We start from the raw sequence: 27,749 nt of genomic DNA on the forward strand, positions 1-27,749 counted from the left end.
TATTCACCCCTCTCTCAGCCACACTTTTTTATTTCTCCTTGCACACTTCTTGGTCTTTCTCACACTTACATGGACCTCTTTCTCTCATGTACACACCTCCTCTTCCCGGCGCCCTTTTCTGTCTTCCTCAGCGCGCTATCTCCAGTCTCAAAGAGTGTTTGGGAAGTGAAATAAACATACACCTGTCTACCTCCTTCACGTACAACCCCCCACTGTCGCCTCACACCCCACCTCACCCACCTCTCTCTGAGTCTCTCGTTCTCTCTCGAACACAGGTGTACACTTTGGGACATATCCTGAAACCAGCCCCCTCATGCCCCCTGCCTGCCCCCTCCAAGAGTCAGGCCTCCAGATGTGCTCTCTCTGGCTCGGCTTGCTAATCTTTGAACTGTCCCCAGATCTTGAATGGTCATGTGGACTTTCCTGCCTGGTGATGGGGAGGGGGAAACAGGGAGGGGTCTAAGCCCAGAGTCCTCAGTTATTCTGGAGCAGGTTCAGCTCCTCCCCACCCCTCCCCAGGTCATGAGCAGCAGCAGGAGCTGCAAGCGAGCAGGATGGCTGTGTGTGCATTGCTATTAATCACCCCTCCTGGTCCGCTAACGAGGCTAATGCGGTAAGTGACAATAGCCCATCTTGGTTCCTGATTTAGGGGCTCAGGACGGAAGCTGGGCTCCTGGGAGTGAAGACGTGAATTCTCCACGACACTAAACCTTCAAATAAATCTCCTCCAGTCAGAGAAGCCCAGGGCACTAAATCCCACACGCCGGTAATTGAAACCCTTAGAGCTTTCTTGGGTAGGGAAATTGCTGAGCGAGAGAGAGAAAGCAGTGCAGCCCAGGGGTTCCGGGTGGGGCTTGGGCCCACAGAGAGGCCTGCCAAGGGCTCTGGGATAGGGGAGCTGCTGGGGACCCTCTAGGAGCGCGTGACGGGCCATCTGTCCTGGTGCGCGTGTCTGTCAGTGTTTCTAGGCATGGGATTTTGCTGTCTGGTTATGTTCACATGGTCTCTGCTCACCCATTTCCCACCAGGTCTATGAACACTTCATATTTTGGTAAGGAGAGCAGTTCTGGAGCTTCTGTCTTTCGAGAGCTTCTACACTTTGACACCCTTGGGGCCTCTCTGACTCTCACTGACCATGAAGCAAGGCTTCATTTAAGCAAAAGAAGTTTTCAGCATTACCTCAATTGCCTTCCTTCCCCTATTCCCACCTCTCTCACCCTCACACTTCCCCCACCCCATCTCTCTTTTTTTCCAGACATTTTCCTGCAGGCTCTTCACTCCCATTCACTTAGTCCCTGAATCATTCAACAGTCACTAATACCACCCTACGCCAGACTCTATGCCTAGCGTCTTGAGTGTTCCAAGATGAATCAGAGAATCTCTCTGCCCTCAAAAAGCTCAGCATCGGCTACTCTGGGCACACTGCCTACGGGGTAGCCCTGCTCCATAAGGAGCAGTAAAAGAAATGAAATAAATAAATAAAACAAAGAGCTCAGAATCTCCCAGACAAGACAGATGAATAAACAAATAATTGCAATATTATATTATATGATGTATGCAATAATCGACGTATAGACATATGTGGAACATAGCATGAAAAAAAGAGTAATTAATTATCAGGGAAGGCTTCAAAGTGGAAGCATTGTCTGAGTGTGGTCTTCAAGAATAAATAGGGTCGGGTGCGGTGGCTCACGCCTGTAATCCCAGCACTTTGGGAGGCCAAGGTGGACGGACTGCTTGAGCTCAAGAGTTCAAGACTAGCCTGGGCAACATGACACAACCGTATCTCTACAAAAAGGTAGCTGGGTGTGGTGGTGTGTGCCTGTAGCTACCCAGGAGGCTGAGGTGAGAGGATCACTGAGTCCAGCAGTGGAGATTGCAGTGAGCTGTGATTGCGCTACTGACTCCAGCCTGAGCAACAGAATGAGACCCAGTCTCAAAATAAAAAAGGAATAAATCACAGTTAAAAGTTGCCCACGGGGAGATGATGGCATGAGCATTATTGGCAGTGACAGTACCAGATGAAGAGCTACATTTTGTCCAGCCAGAGCACACACTGTTGCATGATGGATAGGAGGCTGGAGAGGGGCTTGTATGATAAAGGGTTCAGAATGTATGCTGTGGCTTTAGGAGCCAGGGAAGGATCTTAAGCAGCTGAATGATAGGATCTGATTTGTGTTTTAGGAAGATCCTTGTAACTGTAGGGATGGAATAGATTAGAGGGGAGAGAGATACATGAGGAGACCTAGGAGTAGGGACTGAATATGAAGATGCCTAAATGAGGGCAATGAAGAAAAGAAGATGATTCTGATCAGTACTTAGGAGGTAAAAACAGGGAAGATGTTGACTTACTGGATGTAGGGACCGGAGTAAAGAGTAAAAGTTAAGATTGTCAATTTAGGGAGGTCTCTGGATAGTGGTACCATTCACTGAAACCAAAAGCAGGAGGAGAGCAGGTCTAGAGGAAGGTAAGTCTCATCTCAGACGTGTTAAGCTTAAAGAGCCTATGGGACATCCAAGCAGAGTATCTTCTACGCAGTGTTGTGCATGGCTCAGATTGGAGGTACAGGCTGAGGGAATGAAACCAGAGTTTCAGAGATCACACGTAGAGTGTGGAGAGACAGAGAAGTGAATGATGACAAGGGCAATAGCTAACATCAGAGGCAGCAGAATAGCGTGACTAAGAGCATGCATGGGGCTGTGGTATTACATAAGTCCCACACAGCCACTTACCTCGTAACCATGGGCAAGCTAAGAACTTCTCTACGCTTCTGTTTCCTTACTTATAAAATAGGGATTAAATAGTACAGTGCTGGCCGGGCACAGTGGCTCACTCCTGTAATCCCGGCACTTTGGGAGGCCAAGGTGGATGGATCGCCTGAGGTCAGGAGTTGGAGACCAGCCTGGCCAACACGATGAAACCCCGTGTCTACTAAAAATACAAAAATTAGCCAGGTGTGGTGGTGCACATCTGTAGTCCCAGCTCCTCGGGAGGCTGAGGCAGGAGAATCACTTGAACCCGGGAGGCAGAGGTTGCAGTGAGCCGAGATTGCACCATTGCACTCCAGCCTGGGCAACAAGAGCAAGACTCTGTCTCAAAAAAAAAAAAAAAAAAAAGTACAGTGCTTGGCACAGAGTAAGCATTTGATCAGTGTTACCACTTCCCTTCTTCCTCATCTCTTCAATAAGTACTTATCTATCACATCTCAGCTTGTGTCTCTTCCTCAGGGAAGCCTGTCTAGGTTTCTCTGAACAAGGCAAATATCTATATTACAGGCTCCCGCAGCACTGTTGACCTCTTTTTGGCACAATTGCAATTTTACAATTGTACAAGTATTTTATTGCATCTATTCTCTCACTAGACTGTGAGCTCCGTAAGGACATGGATCTCATTGTATCCCTAGACCCCGGTATATTGCCTAGCACATGGAAGGCACTCAACAAATATTTATTGGACTAATACATAAATATAACTGGAGTATCTATTGTGGATGATCACCAAGGACCTCATTGAGAGTAGTTACCATAGAATGGTGGGGATGAAACTCAGGCTGCAATGAGTTAAGAAGTGGTTAGGAGGTAAAAAAGTATGGACAGCAAGCAAGAGTCTTTGGGGCATCTTAGGTGAGAAGAGAAGGAGAAGAAAAGGCCATTAGTAAAAGGGTGCCATATGGAAGAGAGAGCTGGGTTGTTGATGTTGATGTTGCTGTAATATGGGAGAGACGCGGGAGTTGATATGCTGATGGAGGGAAGCATAAGGAAGGGAAGGAGAAGATGCAGTAGAGCGGGAGAACTTGACAGTTTTCCCAGGGAACATAGGCAGGATTGGTATCGAAGCCCAGGAGAAGTGATTAGACTAAAGTAGGAGGATGCCTCTTCCACTGAAACTAGAGGGAACAAGGAGGCGAGAGTAGATCCGCAAGCTGAGGAAATTCATGCCTAAGGACTAAATATCAGAGTGAAGGAGGAAGCAAGGCCACCTAGCAGAGAGAGGGGGACAGGAGATGGAGAGGTGGCTCAAGATAGTAAAATATTATTGAATTGTCTCTGTGGGAAAGAGGAGACGGAGCTGACCAAGGGCATGTAAAAGGATTGCTTAGTGGTGCTGAGATTGGAAACTGTGAATTTTTATTGGCACATATCTGCATGGTTTTGTGATTTTCCCCAGCTGTGCTAAGCCGCCTGAGTGTCTGAGACAAAAAGGAGAATAGTTGGGTTGTGGAGAAGGCACAAAGGAAGTAAGAGGTTGAGTGTGTTGGCAACATGGTGTTGAAGGTGGACAAGGGACCCGGGCTAGCATCCATGAGTATGTGGTGGCTTGGGAGTTGGGAGAAGGGAAGAGGGAGGAGCAAGTTTAATGGGTAAAAGTCTTTGAGAGGGCTTGGGGGAGAGGGAGTTCCATCATGGATTCTACTTAGGTTGATGACAAGGATCTCCAGGAGGAAGTCAAGTACAGGAAAAAAAATAATAGGAGCTGAGGAGGTCAGGACAGTGATGGGCTTCAGGGAGACAGGCAAGTGTGAAAGTCCTGGGTGAGTGTAGAGAATGGTAGGTAACTGATAAGGTGAGCTGTAGCATGGTACTTGACCTCGAAGAGTCCAGAGGGTAGAGAAGCAATGAGCTGGAAGACACTGAGCCCACCTCCTGGCCTGAGGAGCATGGAGTTGGGAGAATAAACAGCCTGCACTAGAGAGGACAGCAACTGAGTGGCAGCATCTCCAGGTTCCGGGGAAAGTGAGTAGAGGAAGTAAAGGGAGTATCTAGAGACTGCAGATGGAGAGGAGTTTATTGGCATGGTCCTCTGTCCCAGAGGTCATGCTGGGAAGGTAGTGGAGAGACATCAGTCGGAGCCACCTTCACCACTACCCTCTGTCTACCGCATCCCTCCCAGAACTGCCTGCATCTCTAGCCTGCCTTCCCCAACTTGATGTCTCTCCTCCTTCACTGACTCCCGACTCCACCCCACACACACATACCGCTCATCTCATCCATCCATCCATCCATCCATTCCTCTTCTTCCCACACTCCTCCTTAGTTCTCTCCTCCCCAGACCCTTCCCCTGCCCTGCCCCACCCCATCCGGCCTGAGTGAGCAGGAACCCCTGCACCTTCATTTCTCAGGTCACTGCTTGGCTAATGGGCTATTAATTTGCTCAATCGTCCCCTGTGAGGCAAACTCAATTTCTGCCAGCCAGTCGTCCCTCCCTGTCGACAGCGTGATTGATTGGAGGAACAGCTGTCACCGCCCGGCTGCCTGCTCCCTGCCTCCTTCTCTCCGAGTCCACACCACCCCTCCTCCTCGGGCCACCGCCCTGCACCCATAGAGGCAGCACACCCCTGCCACCTGCCCAAGGATCTGTCGCTAGCAATGAAAAATGACAGAAATATTTAAGGACAAATAAGGTTTCCCAACGCAATTGAAAATGATTACAGGCAGCTACAGATGGGGCCAATCTGATGCACAGCAGCAAATCAAATCGAATTTCCTTATCGGCGTATTATTTTAGGCGTTATCTGGCACGTTGATGCAGTTATCAATTCAATTTCAGCCGCCGGTCCGCTGTTTACTGTCTCGCCTTTGCTGGGAAAAGGTAAACATGCTCAGCCCAGCAAATTAATTTCTGGCTGAAGCCAGAGGCTGCAAAGAACTGCTACCCAGGACCCACGGCCCCCACCTTGGCCCCGGGCTACAGTTGGCCAGGCCAGCCGGGCCTGGGGCAGGCCAGAGCTCACCCAGGGAGCAGAAGCCCCACTATCTGCCTGCCCAAGTCTGGCCCCAGACCCAAGCAGGATTCAGAACTCCTGGGAGGCTGAGGTGACCGTTGTTGGCTCCGCCGCTGCTGCCAGGGAGAGGTGAAGGTCTCCCATTAATTCCCAGCTAAAAATGACAAATTCATCTTGGACGACAATTAAATGAAGTCAGTAATTGATGCTAATTGATCTCCAGATGCGAGGGCTCCCCTCAGCCTTAGCAGCACGTGGCTGGCTGCTCACTCTCCCCACCTAGCCCTTTTCTTCCTCTACCTCCCTCTGCTGCTCTCATAGTCCTTGTTCCCTCCCTAGGGTTCTGGGTCTCTTAACCCCTCAGGTGTGAGGGAGGCAGCTGGCCTGGGATGTGCTAGCAGGCAGTGCCTGAGGCCAGGCAGCTGGCCCGTTGCCCATCCAGCCCTGCAGGCACTTGTAATCGGTGCCCCACGGTCCACACATCAGCCTGGAAAGCAGGTAACACTGCCCTCCTTGGCAGCTCAGGATTTATTGCCCACAGCTGCGGAGGTTCCCACTTCATTTTTATAAGCCCATCGTCAGAACCAGCAGGGGGTAAAGCACACTTGAAGTTACTTTCCTTTAAACAGTACAGTCTTAGCATTTTGGCTGCATGGCAAGGAAGGCATGAGAGAGAGTGAAGTGTGTGGGCAGGCAAGGGAGAATAGGCAGGTATAGTGGGTCCACACCTGAACATATGCATAGGTGCTCAGGTGTTTGTCTGAATGCAAAAAAATACCCACACCGTGTGAGCACCTGTGTGTGCCAGTGCCACCACAAGCCTGTGTGTGTCCAGACACTTGAGAGGATGCATGTGCAGGTCCACATGTGGATACTTCCAGAATCAGGCCCTTGACTGTAGTCTGTGAAGCCTAATCCCAGGGAACTCCGGGAGGCCCTGCCTGCCCCACCCACCACTGGCCCAACCCAGCCCAGGGAGCTGTCTGGAAGTTATTAGCTAAAGGAGAGAAACTGAATTGTAGCTCCAGAAGAGGACAGAGGCTGTAGTTATGTTTGAAATAGCCAAGGTCATGGGTGTGAAACAGCCGTGGCCCCTGAAGCCCCGCCAGTCTCTGAACAGATTGGCTGGTGCCTTTGGCCGGAGCAAAGGCTCATGGGTTCAAGGGTTTATCTTCTATGACCAAGACTCAGTGAGCTTGCTTGTGCCTTGGCCTGGAGCCTTTGGCTCCAGCTCGAGCCCAAGTCTGAGCCTAAATCTGTCCATAGACTGACCTCACCTGGCTGTCTTGCAGATGTTTGCCATTGGCCACCCAGGAGCCCTGTCTGGCTTAATCCAGGCACCCTCTATTGCTAGAGACGGTAAATAGCATGCATCACAATAGGAGTCAGGCTCTTGTACCTGGAGCTGGCAGGAGGCCATGTGGAATGGGCAGTGCCAATCTTGAGTTTCTGCAGGCAGAATGGAGGGAGAAGGAAAGATGGCAAGGGTATGTAGGCATGAATGTTTCACACCTGTGTATCTAGGTATGTGTGTCACATGTAAGGAACCTCATGCTGTGTGAGAGGGTCTATACATGTCTTACAGAAAGAAGAGCAGATAAAGAAAAGCATATGTAGGGGCCGGGCGCAGTGGCTCACGCCTGTAATCCCAGCACTTTGGGAGGCTGAGGCGGTGGATCACGAGGTCAGGAGATCGAGACCATCCTGGCCAACATGGTGAAACCTTGTCTCTCCTAAAAATACAAAAGTTACCCGAGCGTGGTGGTGGGCACCTGTAGTCCCAGCTTCTCAGGAGGCTGAGGCAGGATAATCACTTGAACCCGGGAGGCAGAGGTTGCAGCGAGCTGAGATCACGCCACTGCACTCCAGCCTGCGATGGAGTGAGACTCTGTCTCAAAAAAAAAAAGAAAAGAAAAGAAAAGAAAAGCATATATAGAAGGACAGCTGACCAGACTAGACCAGAGTCAGGGTGGGACAAGGAATCAGAGAAAAACCCCATGGCATCTCCCAGCTGGCATCTGCCTCTTTGGGGATTTAGCAAGGTCAGTGATCACTTATTCATTAATTCAAACAATATTTATTGATTTATACTATTACTATGACCATTTTCTCACTTTGGGCTATGCACTCTGCTACATGCTGGGGCTATAGCAGGGAACAAGTTAATTTTTGCCCTCAATAAATTTACAATCTAAAGAAGGTGATAGAATCATAACAGGCAATAATGACGCTGTGATAAGCGCTGTGATAGAAGTAGCACAAGAGGCTTCGAGAACACAGAGGAGGCACCCAATACAGTCTGGAGGAGTCCGGGAAGGCCACATGGAAGAAGGAACCCTAGGTTGAATCCTAAAGGATGAGGAAGAGTTAGCCAGCTTGTGCAACTAGCCCCTGTCCTATCCTTTTTGGTTGTTTAGCAAGCCCAAAGCAGAAACAAATAGGCCTATTGGGTTCCAAGTGACTCTGGAACTGCTAAAAATGTCACCTCTGCCCCACGAGCACTGGCCACTGCCCTGGGGTCTGGGCAAGAGGGTGCACGGCTGTTACCAGGACATCCCTGGGCACCAGAAGAAAGCATGGGCCATAGCTAAATACATATCTCTCCTCTGCCCGCCCTACCCCCACCTCCTCAACCAGGGATGCCTATTAATCCTGACAAATGATGACTTACGAACATGTAATGCAAACTGATTCATCATACATTCAAATCCGCCGCCCCGCCCCAGCGGGAGGCCCCAGCCAGACAAGTGTATTACACGGATAATGTATTTGACGTATTAATAAAACCAGCCGCATTGCTCTGGCCCGGAGACTGGGGAATGCCAATATACGATGACAGATCACATATTGATGAAATCCAGATGTTTGGAATCATAGTCTTGGGGCCTCGTTCATATTGACTGAAGGTAAAAAATGCCATCTGTCAGCATGTTAACTCTTGCTGTCCCATACTCAGCAGAGGCGCCAATCATAGTTTTAAGAGAAGGAGGAAGGGACTGAGTGAGGGGAGAGTGGATGAGTAATTAGGTGGTTCGGATGGATGACAGGTGGATGAACTGGAGGGTAGATGGTTGTGCTATGGATAAGATGAGTGGTTGGGACGCTTTTCATGCCTTATGTTCTTGACCTCTCAACAGCATTTGACCTTACTGAGGACAGCAGAGTCCTTGCAACTCTTCCTTTCTTGGCTTCAATGACATCACACTTTCCTTGTTTTCATTCTACCTCTTGGCTGTTCCTTCTTAGTCCTTGATGCCTTAAACTTCCTGTAACTGTAAACGAAGGTTCTGTTCCAGACACTCTTCCTAGTGTATTCTCTCTCCCTAGGTGATCTTGCCTACTCTGAACTTCATTCATTTATTTATTCAATAAATATTTATTGAGCATTTGCCATATGCCAGACATTGTTCCAGGCACAGAGGGCACAGTGGTGAGCTTCGGTTCTCTATGTCAATGTCTCCTGGGTCTAGAACTCTAGCTCTGGCTCACATACAGTGCCTACTCAGCATTTTCACATGGATGTCTAATAGTTCCTCAAGCTAAGTACATCCAAAACTCATTTTCTTCCTTACCGAGCCTGCTGCTCCTCCTCCCATTCCATAAATCAGTCAATGGTCTACCACCTAGAGGTTGCTCAAGCCAGAAACCTTAGAGTCATCCTTAACTCTTTTCTGTCCCTTAACTTCCATGTCCAATCCATCTGCCTCTGTTCATCTCCGGCATTGTCATGCTAGAGCAAGCCGCCATCGTCTCTCCCCTGAGTTAGTGAGATAACCTCCTAAACAGCCTTCCTGCACTTGCTCTTGCCCCTTAGACCACTGGCTACTTTGCAGTTAGAATAATCTTTTTTAAATACAAGTCTGATGTATCACTCTCCTGTTTAAAACTCTCTGATGGCTTCTCATCGTATGTTTAAAAAAAATAACCAAAATCACTAATGTCGTTTAAAAGTCCTCCAGGATGCACCCTCTCTATCATCATACCTCAGCACTCCACCCCTCACTCTCTGCTCCAGCCACATTGGACTCTTTCTGGTTCCTCACTTAGGCTCTTTCCCCTGTGTACTTCAAATATGTTGTTTTCTTTTTTTTTTTTTTTTTTTTTTTTGAGGGAGTCTCACTTTGTCACCCAGGCTGGAGTACAGTGGTGCAGTCTCAGCTCGCTGCAAGCTCTGCCTCCTGGGTTCATGCCATTCTCCTTGCCTCAGCCTCCCGAGTAGCTGGGACTACAGGCGCCTGCCACGACGCCCGGCTAATTTTTTTTTGTATTTTTAGTAGAGACAGGGTTTCACCGTGTTAGCCAGGATGGTCTCGATCTCCTGACCTCGTGATCCGCCCGCCTCAGCCTCCCAAAGTGCTGGGATTACAGGCATGAGCCACCATGCCTGGCCAAATGTGCGGTTTTCTATCTAGAGCACCACTTCCCCCAATCACTGTTTGACTGGTTCCCACGCATCCTTCAGCCTTTGTTGAATGTCACTTCCTTCACCTTCCAGACCAGATGATATACTCCCCTAGTTCCGTGTACTTTTTTTTTTTTTTAAGACAGGGTCTCACTCTGTAGCCCAGGCTGGAGTGCAGTGGTGCGATCATAGCTCACTGCAGCCTCAAACTCCTGGGCTCAAGCGATCCTCCTGCCTCAGCCTCCCAAGTATCTGGGACTACAGGCACATGCCACCACAGCTGGCTAATTTTTAAATTTTTTTGTAGAGATAGGGTCTAACTGTGTTGCCCAGGCTGGTCTCAAACTCCTGGCCTTAAGCAGTCCTCCCACCTTGGCCTCTCAAATTGCTAGGATTACAGGTTTGAGCCACCACACCGGCCCCATGTACTTTTCTTTTCCTAAGACCACTCTGGGGACAATCGTTTCATGTTTCCATCCATAGTTAGGTCCTAAGCTCCCTGAGGGCAGAGATTGCACCTGTCTTCATTATTGTCTGGCATCTGTGTTATAGCGACCCCTAGTGGGCATCCAGTAAACATCTGTGGAGTCGTATTGAATCATTAGCTAGGTGAGTGGGTAGGTAGGTAGGTAGTTGGGTATTGTTCAGGTCTGGACTCAGACAGACCTGGATTTAAATCCCTGCTCTGAACTTTGTAGCTGTCACCACATTGTTCTGAGCCCCATTTTCCTCATCAGTGTGATAGAGACAGTAACACCTACCTCACAGAACCTCCGTAAGGATTGATGAGATAAAGTATGTGTAGTATTGACCTACAGCCAAATATATGATACTTGATAGACAGTTGTTATTATTACAAATGGACAGATAATGGATCGATGATAGGTAGATGGACAGATGGATAAACCGACATATAAACCAATAACCAGATATATGGGTAATGATGGATAGGAAGAAGGAACTCCATGGGGGCCAGAGGAGCTAGGGCTAGGGCACCTACTGAGTGGCAAAAGATCTGGGTCATAGAAGGGAAGAAGGCCAGATACAGGCAAGGCAGGGCGGGTGTCAGGATGGGGCAGATATAGGCACAAACAACAAACTTTGCTAGTGTGTTACTGGAGGCACTGATGACTCCTCCCTTGTACACATCCCTGATTTCACTGGATCTTCACAGAAGTCTTGGGAGTTAGATATCATTATCCCCATTTCACACAAGGAGAAATGAAGCTTAATAACGTTAAGTGATTTGCCCAAGGTCACACAGCTAGCAAGAGGCAGCTCTGTTGAATTCTGCTTGAAGTTCCTGTTTCTTGGTCACTAGGAAATGGAAGCCCTTCCATTGCAGGAGTAGGGGTAGGACACACATGTGTACACATGAACACACACATATACCCACACACGTACTCTTAAAAGTCCCAGCCTCCATGGCCATCTGTCCTTACAGTCACCCTCACCCTCATTTCAACCCTCCTCATCCCTATCAGACACCAGTCGGTCAAGCCATGCCTTTTGTGGTCTGTAGAGAAAAGATAATAGAGATGGAATTTGTTGCTTGGACAAGCAGAGAGGCGAGAATGGAACTCTCATGCAAAAGAACTGGGACAAAACCAAACATGCCAAGCCAGAGAGGCAATCACACGCTGGGGAGCTGCAAGGCCAGACATGGGTGAGTGGTCAAGGAGGGGAGGGCTTTCCCTTTGAACAACACCCCCGGCTTCTATATGTCCAATTCTGCACCAGGCTTCGCTGTGGAAGATGGCAGGGGAGGAGCAGGTTGTGCTGGCACTTGAGTTGCCTGTTCCCAATGGTCAACCATTCCCAACAGAGGGGGGCAGCAGAGGGCTGATCTAGGACCCCGGGTACCTGAGGCCTTGTTTCGAGGCGAGAGGGCTGGGCTGGCTGGAGCCTGGCCCAAGCTAGGAAGAGGGCTGCCTTGGCATGACCTCTCCTCTCCTCCTCAACAGGCCTGCCCTTCGCAGCTTACCGTCAGTCACTCCCTGTTGGAGCCTCACTGTTGTCCAGCAGGAAAGGTATTCTAGCAGCTCAGCAAGGAAAAGGGACTCTCTGGAGGTCATACAACTTAGGGAGCCTCCAGGCTGGGACCTGATTCCCCTGCCTCCCGGCCCCTGCCTCTACAGAGTCGCCTCCCTGCTCTTGGAGCTGGAGTTGCCCTGTCTAAGGCTGAGGATGGGGTCAGAGCCCCTCCCCTCCCTGCCCTCCTCCTGCTTGCGGGGATACCTGCGGCAAGCAGAGAAGTGGAGGTGGCAGGCACTCCGCGACTGGGGCGGTGGGGAGGGAGGTGCGGTAATGAATGTGGACGGGAGGCGGAATGAGCGATCCATCTTTGCATGGGAGGGGAGGGGGCTGCGGGCGTTCCCCCCACGCACTCACACACTCAATCAGGCGCTGTCAGACCTCCGGCCGCCTGGCATTTTGGTGAAGAATCTCTCAGCTAAAAATTGTTGTCAGTCCCATTTCCTCGTTATCAGTGCAAGGGCTGAGGCAGCGCCCGGGGATTAGCAGGAACGGCGAGCGCCCGCATCCGCCATCCTCTGCCGATAACACGGGGCCTCCCGCCTCACCTCCCGCATTCATCATCTTTAGCACTGACAGCCCATCCCAGGCCCTGTCCCCATCCCCATCCCCTTGTGCTTCCCGCATCTCCCCACTATGCTGCTCAGCCCAGCTCCTGACCTCCTGAGGGAGCGAGGCCTCCTGAGGAGGGACAGGATTCAACCAGGCCTGCATGACCTAGACCCACCTGTGGCAAAAGGGTTTGGCCAGCTTTTGGGGGTTGGGGGGTGTCATAAGCTGTAGAGACGAACACTCGAGAGGATGCCTGCTGACAGCCTGCCTCTGGTGGGCTCGGTCTGCCCACCTGTGGTGCTGCCAGCGATATTGGAGAAGGGATTCCTGCATCCAATGGGCAGCTGAACTAAGGATTCCAGGGGCCTCGCCAGCCTGAAATGGACTTCCAGATTCTGGGAGCTGTGGAAAGGAAGAGCCAGAGGATGCTTCCTCCCAAGCCTAGGAAGAGTATGGGGTTGAGGGCTTCATTTCCACCCCAACAAGACCACAGCCCCCTCCTCTTGGCCATCCCCAGTGGTTTTATGGCCCGTTTTATGGCCACTGTAATGGCCCAGGTCAAAAGCTTCAGGGAGCTGTATTCTGGGAATTATGCAAACGAGGAGCAGGCCCAGGGCCAGAGTATGGATTTTGTCATTAAACCTGGGCAGGCCATGTCGTTAGTGCAGTAAAACCCACGTCATGACCACAGGTCTCAATATAAAATTATAGAGAACACAGCGGGGGAGGGGACACGGGGCCCATGGCCATGCTGACACCTGCCACTCTAACCCCTGAGGAAATGGGGGTGGGATGGAGGGCAGAGGCTGCAGAGTCCCTCTGCTGATCCCTGCCAATGCAATTCCTGAAGCTTGGAGGCAGGAAGAGGGCCTGTTGTCCTGATAGGGAAACTGGGGCCAAGCTCAGAAAAGTAGAATGTCCCTGTGGCAGCAAAGCAGATGAACTGAGTACAGGTATGTGGGAATGCTGACGCCTGGTCCCCAGGCTTAGAATGAGACATCTGGGCTCCAGGAAGTCCTAAGAGCCAGACTTGGTGTACCAGGCTAATGGGGTCTGAACCCCTGATATTTCCAGCTCAGCTCAGACCCCATGTCTGGGATCCACCTCTTTCTCCATTCTCCTGTCTTACCATTACCCCCTTCAGACCCCAGTCCCTGCCTCAGTTATCTGTTCCAACAACGTGTCAACTCCCTTACTCACTCCTCGTGCCTCCCACTGAGCGTCACCTCGCCCACAGATCCTGCCAACCTTGCTGGCCCCTTCCCACCCTCCCACGAATCCTTCATGTCCTCTTCATAGTTCTTACCAACACTGACTGCAGTCACGGGCTCTCTTTTTGCCTTTCCTACTAATTTGTGTTCTCCTCGAGGCCAAGGATGAATTATATTTATCTCTGAGCTCCAGTTTCTCCTAGAATAATACCTGATGTAGAATAATTGTTAAATGTTTGCTGAGTGAATGAATGAAGTAATGAAATCAAAAGCCGAGTACAGAGGTCTGTGTCCCATTCTGAGCCTCAATTGCCCTAGCTGTAAAGTAAAGATAATGGCCTGGAGAATGTCTAGGGTCTTGTTCACCTGTGAGATTCTCTGGCTAACTGAAGGTAGGAGCAGAGCTGAGACTGAACGCCTCATCTCCCACCTCCCAGACCTGGGCCACAACTGCTGCTGTTACTCAGAGCTTCCCTCCAGCTGTCCCCTGAGCATCTGAGGCACAGCCAGCTGATCAGTAGGACTTCCTCCCCTCCTCAGAGACCTTGCCACACAGACTGAAGCCTCCTGGATGGCTGGAGCTGCTGTCCCAGCCCCGCGAAGGTTATCTGGCTTCTTGGACAGTCTGTTCTTCATCCCCACCTTTCTTCTCCCCCTTTCTCTTTTCCTCTCTTTTGCTTCATCATGGAGCATCTAGGCTATGCCAGACCTGATATAAATTGTCTATAAATATAAAGATAGATAAGAAATGGTCTGTCCCACGAGGAACTCACAACTTATTCATTAACTCATTCAATTGCCTGATATACTTCTAAGGTACAGCTTAAATTTCACTTCTTTGGTTAAGCCTCCTCTTTTTTCCAGTCCTCAAAACACACACCCAAACGAAGAATTCCTCTTTCGTTTTAGCCCTCAGATGACTCTATCTGGGCATCCAAGGGAGCCATAATCATCCTCAGTCTCGTGTCAAAGGGAGGTGGGTTTTGTGTTCAGCCTGAACTTGAGCCTTCCTCCAGTACAAGGTTGCTAGATTTAGCATACAAAAATATGGGACATCCAGGTAAATTTGAATTCTAGAAAAATGATAAATAACTTTTAGTATAAGTATGTCCCATGTAATACTTGGGACATGCTTATATTAAAAAAATTCATTATCTGAAATTCAAATTGAACTGGACATCCTGTGTGGAATCTGGCAACCCTACTTAGGCAACCATCTTGCTCATCACTGGCATGGCCTTCATCTCTCTGAAAGCTGATTTTGACCCCCTCCAGGAACCAGTGGGAAGAAGAAGAAGAAGGAAGGAAAATCTGGGCTCAAACTAAAGTCCTTTGCGCAGTCAGAGCATCCACGGATATGCAGGGATGTTTCTAGATTAATAGGGCTCCTCAACCCCACACCTGTAAGCAGAGGCTACAGAGCATTGCGTGTCTCCACAAGTGGCAAGAGAGGGGTTTAAACATCCCAGCCAGCCAGGTGCAGTGGCTCATCCCTGTAATCCTAGCACTTTGGGAGGCCAAGATGAGAGGATCACTTAAGGTCAGGATTCGAGACCAGCCTGGTCAAAATAATGAACCCATCTCTATAAAAAATAAATAAATAAGGCCAGGTGCAGTAATCCCAGCACTTTGGGAGACCGAGGCTGGCATATCACTCGAGGCCAGGAGTTTCAGACCAGCCTGACCAACAAGATGAAATCCCATCTCTACAAAAAATACAAAAATTAGCCAAGTGTGGTGGCACACGCCTGTAATCCCAACTACTCAGGAGGCTGAGGCAGGAGAATCACTTGAACCCAGGAGGCAGAGGTTGCAGTGAGCCAAGATCACGCCACTGTACTCCAGCCTGGGCAATAGACCAAGACTCTGTCTCAAATTAATTAATTTAAAAAAGAAAAAAAAATAGACATCCCATGGGGGATGTGTCCTAATAGATTTCTGAGAGGGGTGGCTGGCTGAGGAGGTACCATTCATGGCCACAGCCTCTGGACCTGCAAGGAGGAGGGGTGCTCGTGGGCTCTGAAACCCTCAGGCCCCTCCTCTAGGCCAAGAAGCCCCAGAGGGCAGCAGCAGGCTTGGGCTTCAGGACTGGGATGCCGGGTCTGCCTCCTGGACTAGCCCAGCTTACGCGTCTGTCTGTTCTTCTCCCCTCACCAGGTAAGAAGAAAGCAGCGGCATTGTTCGACAGCCAGGCCCCAATTTGCCCCATCTGCCAGGTCCTGCTGAGGCCCAGTGAGCTGCAGGAGCATATGGAGCAGGAACTGGAGCAGCTAGCCCAACTGCCCTCGAGGTAAGCCACCTGCCGGGGAGCCTGCCTGCTGGAGGAGTCCACTCAGGGTTCTGGCCACCGGATCCCAGGGGCAGCTGCCTGGCCCATACCCCAGCCCCTCGGGAAAAGACAGGACCCTGCCACTCTTCTCCACAACTCTGTTTCAATCCTCAGATCTTTCCGCTGAATGGAGCCACCTTCCTCTTCTTGCTCTATTTTTGGAGACGGGAGGAGAGTGACCCCGCAGGCCCCAGCCTCAAAGGAAAACATGAGAGGAGCTAGACAGGGGTGAGCCACTGCCAAAGGCCCAGCACTGCCATGTTGAGCCTCAGAGCAGAATAAAAGCAGCAGGTCCTAGGCCTGGCAGGCCCCTCAGAAGTACAGCCAAGTCCTTCCTCCAGGGGGGTGGGCACTACCTTCTCTATGAATCTCAGTGTCTGAAAGATGACAATCTTGAGAATGTGCTCAGGTATGTCCCCCACTGTCCCACCCCACCTCACCCCCAGCCTCCCTCCCTTGTCCCTGCCTGAAGGACTGGGCTGAGCCTCCTCGCCTGGTGGAGGAGGCAGGTTATCAAAAAGAGTAGAGGAGAGGTGTGACAAATTACCTAAAATCTTAGCAGTTTAAAGCAACCATTTCATTGTGCTCATGGAATCTGTGAGGTCAGGAATTCAGACAGGGCACAGAGGAGATGGCTGATGTCTGCTCCATGATGTCTGGGGCCTTAGCTGGGAAGACTTGGTGGCTGGGAGCTGGGTCATGTGGAGGCTGCTTCCCTCACATGTTTGGGGGTTGATGCTGGCTGTCAGCTGGGACCTCAGCTGAAGCTGGAATCAAAGCACCTGCACAGGGCTTCTCCATGTGGCCTGGGCTTCCTCACAGCTTGCCAACCTCGGGATGGCTGGACTTCTTCCATGGCAGCTTTGGGCTCCAAAAGCAAATGTTCCAGCCAACGAGATGGAAGCTGGATCACCTTTTATAACCTAGCCTGAAAATCACTGAATCTCACTTCCACTGTATTCTATTGATCGAGGCAGTATTAGACCACCCAGAATTCAAGGAGAGAGGACATACACCCCGCTTTTAATGGGAGGACTGGCAAGGTCAAATTGTAGAAATGTATGTGGGATGGAAGATATGGTTGCAGCCGTCTTTGGAAAATATAATCTGCTACTGAGGGACAGCCTGCCCCGCTCCTCCCAGTCCAACCCTTATTCAGTTCAAGTCATCAGACTTGACTGATCCTCCTTCCTTCTGCCTTCTTACCGAATCCCCATGCAAGGTGCAGGGGATCGCATAGTGAATCAGAATGGTCCCTGCCCTTGGAAGTTCATAGCCTGAGGGTAGGGAGGGTCGGGCAGTACAAACCCAGAGGGACGGAGACTGCTATAGGGAAGAACTGGAGCCGCGGGGGGGCGGGGAGGGGGGTGTCAAGGAGTCACCAAACCCAGCACAGAGCACAGAAGGCTTCCTCAGAAGGTGAGGCCTGGGGTGAATTTTGAAGGAAGAAATATTTAGTCATCTATCGCTGTGTTACAAATTACCCTAAAACCTAGCAGCTAAAACAACACACATTTATTATCTCAGTTTCTGTGGTCATCAATTCAGAAGCAGCTTAGCTGGATGGTTGTGGGTAGTAGTGGCTACTGGCTAGAAGTCTCTCATGAAGCTACAGTCAAGATGTCAACCAAGGCAATAGTCATCTGAAGATCTGCCTGGGACTGCAGGATCTGCTTCTAAGATGTTCACTCACATGACTGTTGGCAGGAGGCCTCAGTTCCCCCACGTGTGGGTCTCTGCATAGGACAGCTTGAATTTCCCTATGACATGGCAGCTGACTTCCCACAGAGCATGCAGTCCAAGAGAGGACTAAGGAGGATGCCACAGTGCTTCCTATGATCTAGTCTCGAAAGTCACACACTGTTGCTTCTACTCTATTCTATTCTATTCCATTCTGTTCACTAGGAGCAAGTTGTCAAGTCCAGCTCATTCTCAAGGGAGAAGAATTAAGCTCTAGAAGCTCTATCCCTTGAAGGGAGGAGTATGCAAGAATCCATGGGCATATAAGACTATACCAGTGATAATAATAATAATCCTTGTTAAACACTCACTATGTGCCGAGTACTTTACATTGCATTAATTTATTTAATCTTCACAACAACCCTCTGACACAGGTGATAATAATTGCTCCCATTTTACAGAGGAAGAAACTGAGGTGCAGAGGAGTTAAGTGACATCTCTAAGGTTGCACAGCTAGTAAGTGATGAAGATAAGATTCAAACCTAAAGTAATCTGACTCCAGTACCCATGCTCTTAATCACTCCCCATCCCTACCCCGCCAACACACACCTGGGATTGGCCTGCCAGTGGCAGAAAGTGGAAAAAAAAATCCTTCTGCAGCTGAGTTCCATATTTTGGCTGTCCAGGAGGGGTCCTGTGTAATTTGCTCCCAGAGGAGGACTTCTCCTACCAGGGTCAGAGAATAGAGGCAGAGGATAGAGGAGCATGCCCAGCCTTGTAAAAGCATTGTGCCCCCTAAGGGCCTGGAGAATGCGGGCCCCCAGCTCTCTGTCTGCCTCCTCGGTGAGGGCCACACTACAGTGCAGTCCCAGGTGCTCCACACCTGCAATGTCCAGGGCATGCACTTCTGCCAACAGCCTTCCTTTTTCCATACCCCCACCCATGACCCTGCACAACCCCCTTATCCCTCACATCCTCCCAGAGCATCCCCGTGTCCATTTCCCCACCCCAAGCTCCATGCTTCTCGCGGCTATGTCTTGCGTGCCCGCATCTGTACCCCTCACGTCGCGGCCCAGCCCAGCACCCCTACGCCCATGCCCCCTCCGTCTGTGCACGCCCTGCGCCCCCGGCACGCGCCCCCCTCCAACCGGGTGTCTGACAGCCGGACAGCGGGATCTGCACAGCAAGTGAAATTCCCGTCGGATCGATAAAGCCGAAGCGCTGGCGGCGACGGGTCGATGGTTTTATCTGTCTCGGCCCCGCCGCGCCCGGCGCGCTGACAGTCGGACCGGCCGGCAAAGGCGTTCAAGGGCAGCCGCGCCCGCGCCCCCTCCCCTCGCTTCTCTCGCCCTCCATCCCTGCGGCCGCTGCGCCCATCGGACTGCAGGCTGGACCGGCCCGCCGCCGCCCTCGTGATTTATCTGGATTTTTAATTGGAAAAAATTTGTGAATTAATTGATTTCAGGAACTTGCCAATTAACATTGTAATTGGGTGCGTGATAAATTCCCAAGGAGCGTGTCAGCTCCCTCCGGGCTGACGGCCGGCCGCGCAGCGGGGAGCGCAGGGAGGGCCCCAGCCTTGGCTGCCCTTGCCCCGCCCCTGCCCGCTCTCGGGAAGCCAAGACAGCAGAGGAGGTTGGGAAAAGATGACACACGGGGGTTCCTGAGACACCCTCTCCACTCCCCACCATCAGCTCCCTGAGCAGAGGGGCCTGAAACCAGCCATTTCACAGATGAGGAAACTGAGGCCGCAGGAGGGCAGAGCCTGTGTGTGCCTCACTTCCAGGGTTCTGGCAGAGCCCACATGAGGGCAGTTCCATCCACCAAAGGCACATGGTTGGAGGCTTCCTCCCCAGCTGTCCCTCCTCCCCTCCCCTCTCCTCTCTGCCCCAGCCCTTCTTTCCCCTGCTGACTCCTCCCTCTTTTCTCCTCCAATTGTCGCCTTTCCTCTCCTACCCTGTCTTTGCCTCCATTGCCTCCTTTGCCCTCCCTGGCCTTCCTCAGCTTAGCCAGCTCCTGAGTCTGTGGATGCTGCCACCAGGTGCCCTCCATCAGCCTGGACACGTCCCCCCTCCACTTGACTGCTTCCTAAGGGGCTCTTCAGACTGGCCTGGCATTCTGCCTCCTGCCTCCCTTTGCCCAACAGCACAAAGCACACCCCACTAGGAGCAGGCTGCTATTTCAGACACACTCATGGGCTCACAGAGAGAAGCAGGGATCTTCCAGCTCCAGAGCCAGGGCTGGCTGTGTTTCAGACACAGACACAAACATATACAGGACACGCAAGTGCACACACACACCCATTCCAACACACAGATGTGCCCACACACACACCCTGAAAGAAGCCTTGTCCCATGGGTGTCATTCCCACAGGTACATGGGTGCACAGACACAGGAAGAGCAATCAGAACTTCCTTTGGCAAAGTCCTTACACTTTTCAAAGCACTTTTCCATTTGAGATCAGAGGCTGTGCCAACACTCTCTCCCTCACCCCATCCTTCATCTTTCCCCTTCTCAACCCCTTCACGGGGGTTCCATTAGACCCCAGAACTTGGCCAGGTAGAACAAGGAGGGCAAAGTTAGATGGAGGACAGACTGTGGAGGGCCTTCAATACTGAGGAAGTCCTTGATGGGGTGGAGAGTAAGCCGAACATTCATGAGCCAGGGTGAAGCTTGGTCAGAGAAAAAGTGGGAGGGGCAAGGTTGTGGGGCCAGTGTGGAGTGTGGGTTGGGGGAAGAAGCAGGAGGCAAGGGAGGAGGTTGGCCGGGGTCCAGGGAAAAGTTGGTGAGGCTGACCCAGGACAGCGGCAGTGGCAGTGGGGGTGCAGAAGAGGGAATGACGAGAGACCAAGTGGAGGAAGAAGCCACAGGACTTAGTTGGGGTGCTTACTGGGAGGAAGCTTTCTAACTTGGATGATTGGGAGAGTGACGGTGGCAGAGAAGCAAGTGTCTGAGGGAAGGAGGGGATGTTGGGCAAGCTCAGCCTAAGATGTCTCTGGGATGGTGATGGGGGAGGGACTGGATGTGTGGAGAGACAGGCAGGGACATAGATAGATGGGGGCTGGAGGCTGAAGGGCAGGGGTGGAGGAAGGAGTTGGCCCCTAGACTTCCCAGTGGCCCTCAGGCACGAGTTTCCACCCAGAGAGATGAAGGAGCCTTGGGCATGGAGAGATTGCACAAAGCTAGAAGCTGGGCTTGGCTTGGTGGGTGGGGCCTGAACTTAAGAGATATTCTCTGGGAGGTTTCTGCAGCCACTCAAGATTTGGCCTCTGGGCTGGGAAGCCAGCTCTCTGGCCAGCACTTTAAAAGGGCTCAAAGAAGCCAGAGGGAGACTGGGTGACTCTAGAGAAGAGGCGGGGTGTGGAGATGGCAGTGCCCCTACCCCCACTTAAGCCTTATTTAAGGCCGGCCTCGGTGTTTGGTTGGGTAATGAACTAGATAAACAATTCCCCAAATAGATTAAAACGAAGTGCAACTTACAAAGGCGGCTGGTGATGATGGTTTATTCCCGGGCAGCGCACCATTTCTTTATTTCCGAGGATAATTCAGTGTAAATCACCTTAATTAAAAGTGTCAGCCCAGCCCATGAATATTGTACTTAGGAACGCGTTTCCTGGGTCCCAGTTATAATTTAAAACCCATGGATCACTAGGCAGCGAGTGACTGAGCAAGGGAGGAAATCGTTGGGGGCGGGCTGTGGAAAAAGGGAGGGACGAAGGCAGAGCTGATGGGCTGGGCAGGAGCCAGGCTGCCTACAGCTGCAGGCCTCAGACCTCTCTTCTATGAGGCAGGCCCTTCAGCAGACTCCTCAGCCTCTGGGGGGCCAAGCACACTGGGAGGTAATCGGGTTGTTGGAGGGAAGATAGGGCGGGGGTCCCTTGCTCAGAGAGAGGCAAAGAGTCTCAGGTAGTACCAATGCAATGCAAGGGACAGCGAAGAGTGTTGCGAGGAAAAGATCCAGAGGAGTGGATCGCCAAGTGACAGGCTGGACATTCTGACCCTGAATGTCCCTGTTTCTGTTCACCAGCAGAGCAAACTGAAGCCCAGAGTCAGCAGTTCCCTCCCCAAAGTCACACAGCAAGCAAAGAAAAAGAACTGGATTCTGCCCTCTATCCTAAGCCCTGAGTGTCTTTAGGGAGGCAGCATGGGCAATTAAAAGCCAGCACTGTGGGCTTGGCCAGACACCAACTCAAATCCCAAACCCTCCACGGACTGTGTGACCATAGAAATGTCATTTGACCTGGTAGTCAACTTTGTAGAGATTTTGTGAAGTTTCAATGAGATAACACATATTAAGGCCTGCGCCTGTCACATACAGTGGGTGCACAATCATTGTTCATTCCTTCCTTTTCTGCTGTCACCTGATCCAACTGGAGATAATACTCTTATCCTAGGCCAGGCAGAGCAAGCATGGTGTTGTACAGTAGATACCTCATTTCCGTACCAGAAATGGTGATGGCAGTATTTGTTTACTGAGTGAATGAAGGAGTGAACGAATGATAAAAGCCATAAACTCAAAAACTAGTTGCTCTCAAAAGCAGCTCCGTGCCCTCCTTGAATCCCCAGTGCCTACATCAGGGCTGGCATGAACCGTTTATGAGCAAAACCTAATTGAATGGAACGTTTTGTAGCTAGCCTTCCTAGTCTGTGATGCCCCCACTGTGTGATTAGACCGGCTGACAGCTCTGTTTTTACACTCAGACCTTGGCCTCACTCTGCTGCTGGGCCTGGTGGCCTCTGCACTGGGATATACATATGTTATGTGTGTGTGCATATGTGTCTACGTTTGTGGGTACGTGTGCATCTGGGTGTGTGTTGGTACACACAGGTGTCCATATCAACACATGTGTTTATTGGACTTGTGCACACGAGCAGCTCTCATCTAATCGTGGCTGTTGTGAATTTTTTTTTTTTTTTTTTTTTGAGACAAAGTCTTACTCTTGTTGCCCAGGCTGGAGTACAGTGGCACAATCTCGGCTCACTCCAACTTCTCCCTCCTGGATTCAAGCGATTCTCCTGCCTCAGCCTCCCGAGTAGCTGGGATTACAGGCACCTGCCACCACGCCCAGCTAATTTTTGTATTTTTAGTAGAGACGGGGTTTCACCATGTTGGCCAGGCTGGTCTCGAACTCCTGACCTCAGGCGATCCACCAGCCTCGGCCTCACAAAGTGCTGGGATTACAGGCATGAGCCACCGCGCCGGACCATAAATCTGTCTTTATGGACATGTGTCTGGGAATATGCCTCTGTGGCCCTGTGCATCTGTATGTGTGTCTGAGTCTCCAGGTGTGACTGGTTATATCTGTGCCTGTTGGCAGAATTATAGGAAGTCTATGGGTATATATGTGTGCACCTTTATACCAGGGTTTCTCAACCTCAGCACAGTTGACATTTCGGGTCAGATAATTCTTTGCTGTGAGGGGCTGTCTGGTACACTGTAGACTGTTTAACATCTTCTACCTACTCCATGCCAGTAGCAACCTCCCCTCCCTCCGCTCAAGTTTTGACAATCAAAAATGTCTCCAGACATTGCAGGATGTCCCCTGTGCAGGCGAACATCTCTTCCCCTTCTCCCCTGTCCCCCATTGAGAGTCACTGCTGCATCTGAATCTGCCTGTGCTTTTGCTGGCATGTCCGGTATGTCTGTGTCTGGCCCTGTGGGTGTCTGAGCTCATCTGTGGATGTTCCTTATGTCTACACTCATTAAGTCCCTATGTGCCCCATGCATTCTGCCTTGGATGTGTGTCTGTATGTTCTTGTGCTTTCGGGGTATATCTGCGGGTGTGCTGTACATTATACCTCATATGTGTGTCTGTGCGGGGACCCTATGTGAATGGGCTGCGTCTGCCTCCATGCATTCATCAGCCAGCACTTCTGTGAGCATGTGTGTGTGTGAGTGCACGCGCATGAATGTGTGAGCACAGATGTGGCGAGCGTAGTGGGGGCAGCAGGTAGGGAGGGACAGGAACAGGGATATTAATGTTTCTGAAGTGGATCTGATTTGATACGTCTTGTTCCATTGTCAGCATCTGTTTAGCAGGGATTTGTAATACTTTGTGGCTCTGGATCACTCATGCTTAGCACGGGATGTGGCCTTGCATACCAATTTTGTTATTAAACACAGTCCTCGCCTCCCCCACGGCCCATCCATCACCTCCCACCCCAGCCCCCGCCTGCTCTGAGCCGCCCACCATATTTCAGGGCCCAGCTCCCGCCTGCCTGCCGCGCCCGATGCCGGAGGGCCTGGGGCTGACAAATTGAATCAGGGGGAGATCATTCCTGGCCTAACACAGTTTGCAGCATGTTGGAGGGAGAATTGACAAGAGCCATGTCAGCTCCATCACCCCAATCCCACAGGGGCTAAGAGCGGGCTGGGGACAGGGGGTGGAGAGAAGGGGGTCTCCAGGACAGGCAGAATCTTCAGGGCTGATACGAGGAGTCAGGTAAAGCCCCTTTCTTCAGATCCACTGGGAAATCTACCATGCCTAGTGTCTGTGTCTCCCTCCCAGCGGCCAGCACTAGCCCTTGGCCCATGAGCGAGGCTGAGCTAGGCTGGGCCACTGGGATTGAAAGGACTGGGTGGAGCTTGGCTGAGCTGGGCTGGGCTAGGCTAGCTATGCCTTCTCTGTCTTTGGGGTCTTCTTGCTACTCTACCATTGCATGCCCTGGGTGGCAGGTAGAATGGTTACCCTGTTCTCTTCTTTCTTGGCAGCAAGAATTCCCTTCTGAAGGATGCCATGGCTCCAGGCACTCCCAAGGTAGGTGGCCAATTACATGTTTTCCTCCTGCCCATACTAACCTAGGCCCACCCAGAACTGGTTCCTCCTGAGAAAAAGGAGCTTTTCTAGTATCCTCAACTATCTCCAGCTTTTCTAATATCCTCAACTATCTCCAGATCTTGAACATCATCCTGAGGCCTAGGGCTGTACCGTGTGTGTGTGTAAGTGTGTGTGGTCTGTGCATGAGTGAGAGTATGCTCATCTGACTTCCTCCTCTTCCAGCCAGGAGAGGGGTCAGAGCCAAGAATGGCCTGGGAGATGTGGGTGACCCAGACACTAAGGGTGAGAAGACTGAAAGGAAGAAAGTGAGCTATAGCAGATGAAGAAAAATAAAGAAATGCAGGTCAAGATAGTGCAGGGCTCTAGAAGCCAGACTGTGGGGGCATGGGGGTGTATGAATGTGCAGGTGTGTACGTGTGTGTGTATTTGTGTGTACTTTGTCCTGAGGGCAACAAGGAGCCAAGGAAGAGGCTGGACTCATTTGGGGAGCTAGTCTGCCTCTCTGAACAAACCCTGTGGGAGAAAGACTTGAAAGCATCAGATGGAGAAAGGGAAAATGAAGAGCAAGTACCGGGCTCAAAGGAGGGGCCAAGAGGCCTTAGCACAATGACATTTGTATCAAGAACTCCTTAAAGATGGCCACAGACACAGTGGGTACTACTTACCCAAAGGTGGTTTTGAGGGGATGGATACATGGGGAGAACCAAACCCTCACTCACTGAGTATCCCCTTCCCCATTCTTCGGTAGAAGGCTGCATCCTTTTTCCCACGATTATTCAGAATGGGAGGCCACCCCTAGCCCATTTTATAGGGAGTGAGGAATGACTATGGAAGATTTGGGAATGGGTGGAATCAGTGAAGGAGAGTGTGTGCAGAGATTAGCGCAAAGGCCAAGGTGAGAATCTGGGGGACTCCTGCACTTGGTGTCAAGATAAGGTCCAGGAGGCAGGGAAGGAGACAAAGGAGGAACACTCAGTGAGTTAAGAGGGGCACAGGAGAGCATGGTATCTCAGGATCCTAAGGAAGAAAGTTTCTAAATGTATCAGGTAGTCAGCAGTCAAACAGGGAAAGACTGGAGAAGGTGCCCGTTGTATTTAGAAGTCTGGCAGTGACTGGTGACCTCTAAGAGGGCAGTTTTGGGAAAGGAGCCAGAGTGACAAGTATCACTTCCAAGGGGTAGGCCCAAATACCCTGCAAGCCCTTCAAAGGTATAGGAATGGATCGTGTGCCTTCGTTTAGAAAACTCTGCTCGCCTGCAGCAAGCCGGGAGAGAAGGAGCAGAGCACCTAGCCCTGCCTTGGGTGGGTGTAGGCCTTGGCCAAGGAGGCAAAGCCCCAAAGAGAAAGGGGAGGCTGGGGGTGCCAGGCAGCTGCAGAGTCACAGAGGTAGGGAGCTACACTCACTGAGTGTGGCCCAGCCTGCAGCATTTAATGGTGTGGTTCAGGAAAGTCAGAGACAAGCTTCCAAGTCGGCCACCACAGGTGACAGCTGACCCCGAGCATGCCTGGCAGGGCTGGGGACTTGGACATCAGTGAGGCCGGTGTTCTAAGGACAAAGCCCTGGCAGACACAGTCTACCTCCGTCCCTAGCTCCCCACATATGCAGACCCACACACACACTCAGGTCAGAATACAGACATAGGAAGTCTTAAACATGTATCCCGAAACCACAGACACAGGCATACTGACCATCAGACACAGAGACAAGGGACATTTGCTCACCTACTTCCAGTTATATGCCCACACCCCCAAAGCTGAACAGTTCAGGGTCTATCCTCTGCCTTGACCTAGGCTTTAGGGAAGCAGGTCATGAGTGGAAGAGGCGAGAGAGAGAAGGTTCAAGCAAGAGACTGAAAGGACAGGGAGAAGGAGGGAGGGAGGAGGAGGAGAGGGCGAGGGGGCCTTAGACAAGATTGATGGCCTCGTTGCCATTAAGAAAAAAATTAGCCGGTGGCGGCTATCATATTAAAGGGTGAAGAAGCCGTGAATTATTTTCTTAAAGATCTTATCGCTTACAATGATAATTTTACCTTCCAAAAGGCCACTTTTAATGAGGCGAAGAGCCAGGCAAAAAGTCATGATTTAATGCCAGGATTTTTTTTTCAAAACACATTTTACTGCTTTTTGGTCCATGTTTAAAAAGCGCCAGTGACCTTTTTTTATTCCACTTGCCCCAGGTGTAATGCTGAGGCCTCTCAGGGCTTCTAACCTAGAGAGAATGAGAGAGAGAGAGAGCACACAAACAGGAGCTTTTTCATGGGCCGGAGGTCGGGGTGACCCACACTGTTCCCCCTTGTTAGCATCTTCCTTGGGACCAGAGAAGGAGAAGAACATTGCCTGAGAGCACCTCCTTTCTGAGCTGAGGGCTGTGTCACCCATGAGGCTTGAGCGGGTGAAGAAGGAGCTCCACGTTGCAGAGAATCCCATGCAGGCCCTTTCCAGCCTCTTCTCTCCTCCAGCTCCTGGGGTGTGGGCAAGTCAGGGAGCCCTGCCAGACCAGCAGCTGTCCCTTCCCTTTCCAGGGCCCTTGCCTGAGGATGTGCAGCATGGCCACCGCATGCGAGTCACATCCTAAGGCTCAGCCGGAGACGAAGGATAAATGGCTGCTCCATCTTTCCCAAATTGCTTTCTTTGGGCTGTCACTGGCGATTTGGCGTGGTTTTCTAAGCTGGGGAGGACTCCTAGGGAATTGTGTGCTTCCGGCTCAGAGCTGCACAGGCTGGAGAACGCGGGGGGAGGAAGTATGGATTGCTTTCAGGCCTCCAGGCCCCCAGTTTGCAGCTGAACAGGCCTTGGCAAGAGCTGGCTCTCAGGCAGAATGTGCCATGTGGTATTTAGAATTGTGGTGCTTGCACACAATTTCAAGCAGACAGTTTATTAATTTAAACCGCAGACATTATGTAGAAGAGGCCATACAAGATTGACATGGGGGGATTAGTTTTGCTGGGATTTTTGCTGGGGTCATCACCGTAGCACCGGGATAAATGGACCAACATACATCCCTAGCTGCACGTGGGAAACTCACATGCTATTTAATTTA

At 51.1% G+C, this 27,749-nt stretch overlaps 1 protein-coding gene across 4 annotated transcripts in view; it reads left to right on the plus strand.

Annotated features, from left to right (window-relative positions):
* The window catches only part of RNF220 (ring finger protein 220), a 254,653-nt gene that overhangs the window by 201,039 nt on the left and 25,865 nt on the right, over positions 1-27,749 (plus strand). For all 4 annotated transcript variants that reach the window (XM_032160616.1, XM_032160612.2, XM_032160617.2 and 1 more), the window contains 2 exons: positions 16,080-16,212; positions 24,644-24,689. In XM_032160616.1, the coding sequence (XP_032016507.1) occupies positions 16,080-16,212; positions 24,644-24,689 (179 nt within the window). The remainder of the gene's footprint in view (positions 1-16,079; positions 16,213-24,643; positions 24,690-27,749) is intronic.

This window comes from Hylobates moloch, unplaced genomic scaffold, assembly GCF_009828535.3.
Source record: "Hylobates moloch isolate HMO894 unplaced genomic scaffold, HMol_V3 SCAFFOLD_8, whole genome shotgun sequence".
In the NCBI taxonomy this organism is placed as follows: Eukaryota; Metazoa; Chordata; class Mammalia; order Primates; family Hylobatidae; genus Hylobates; species Hylobates moloch.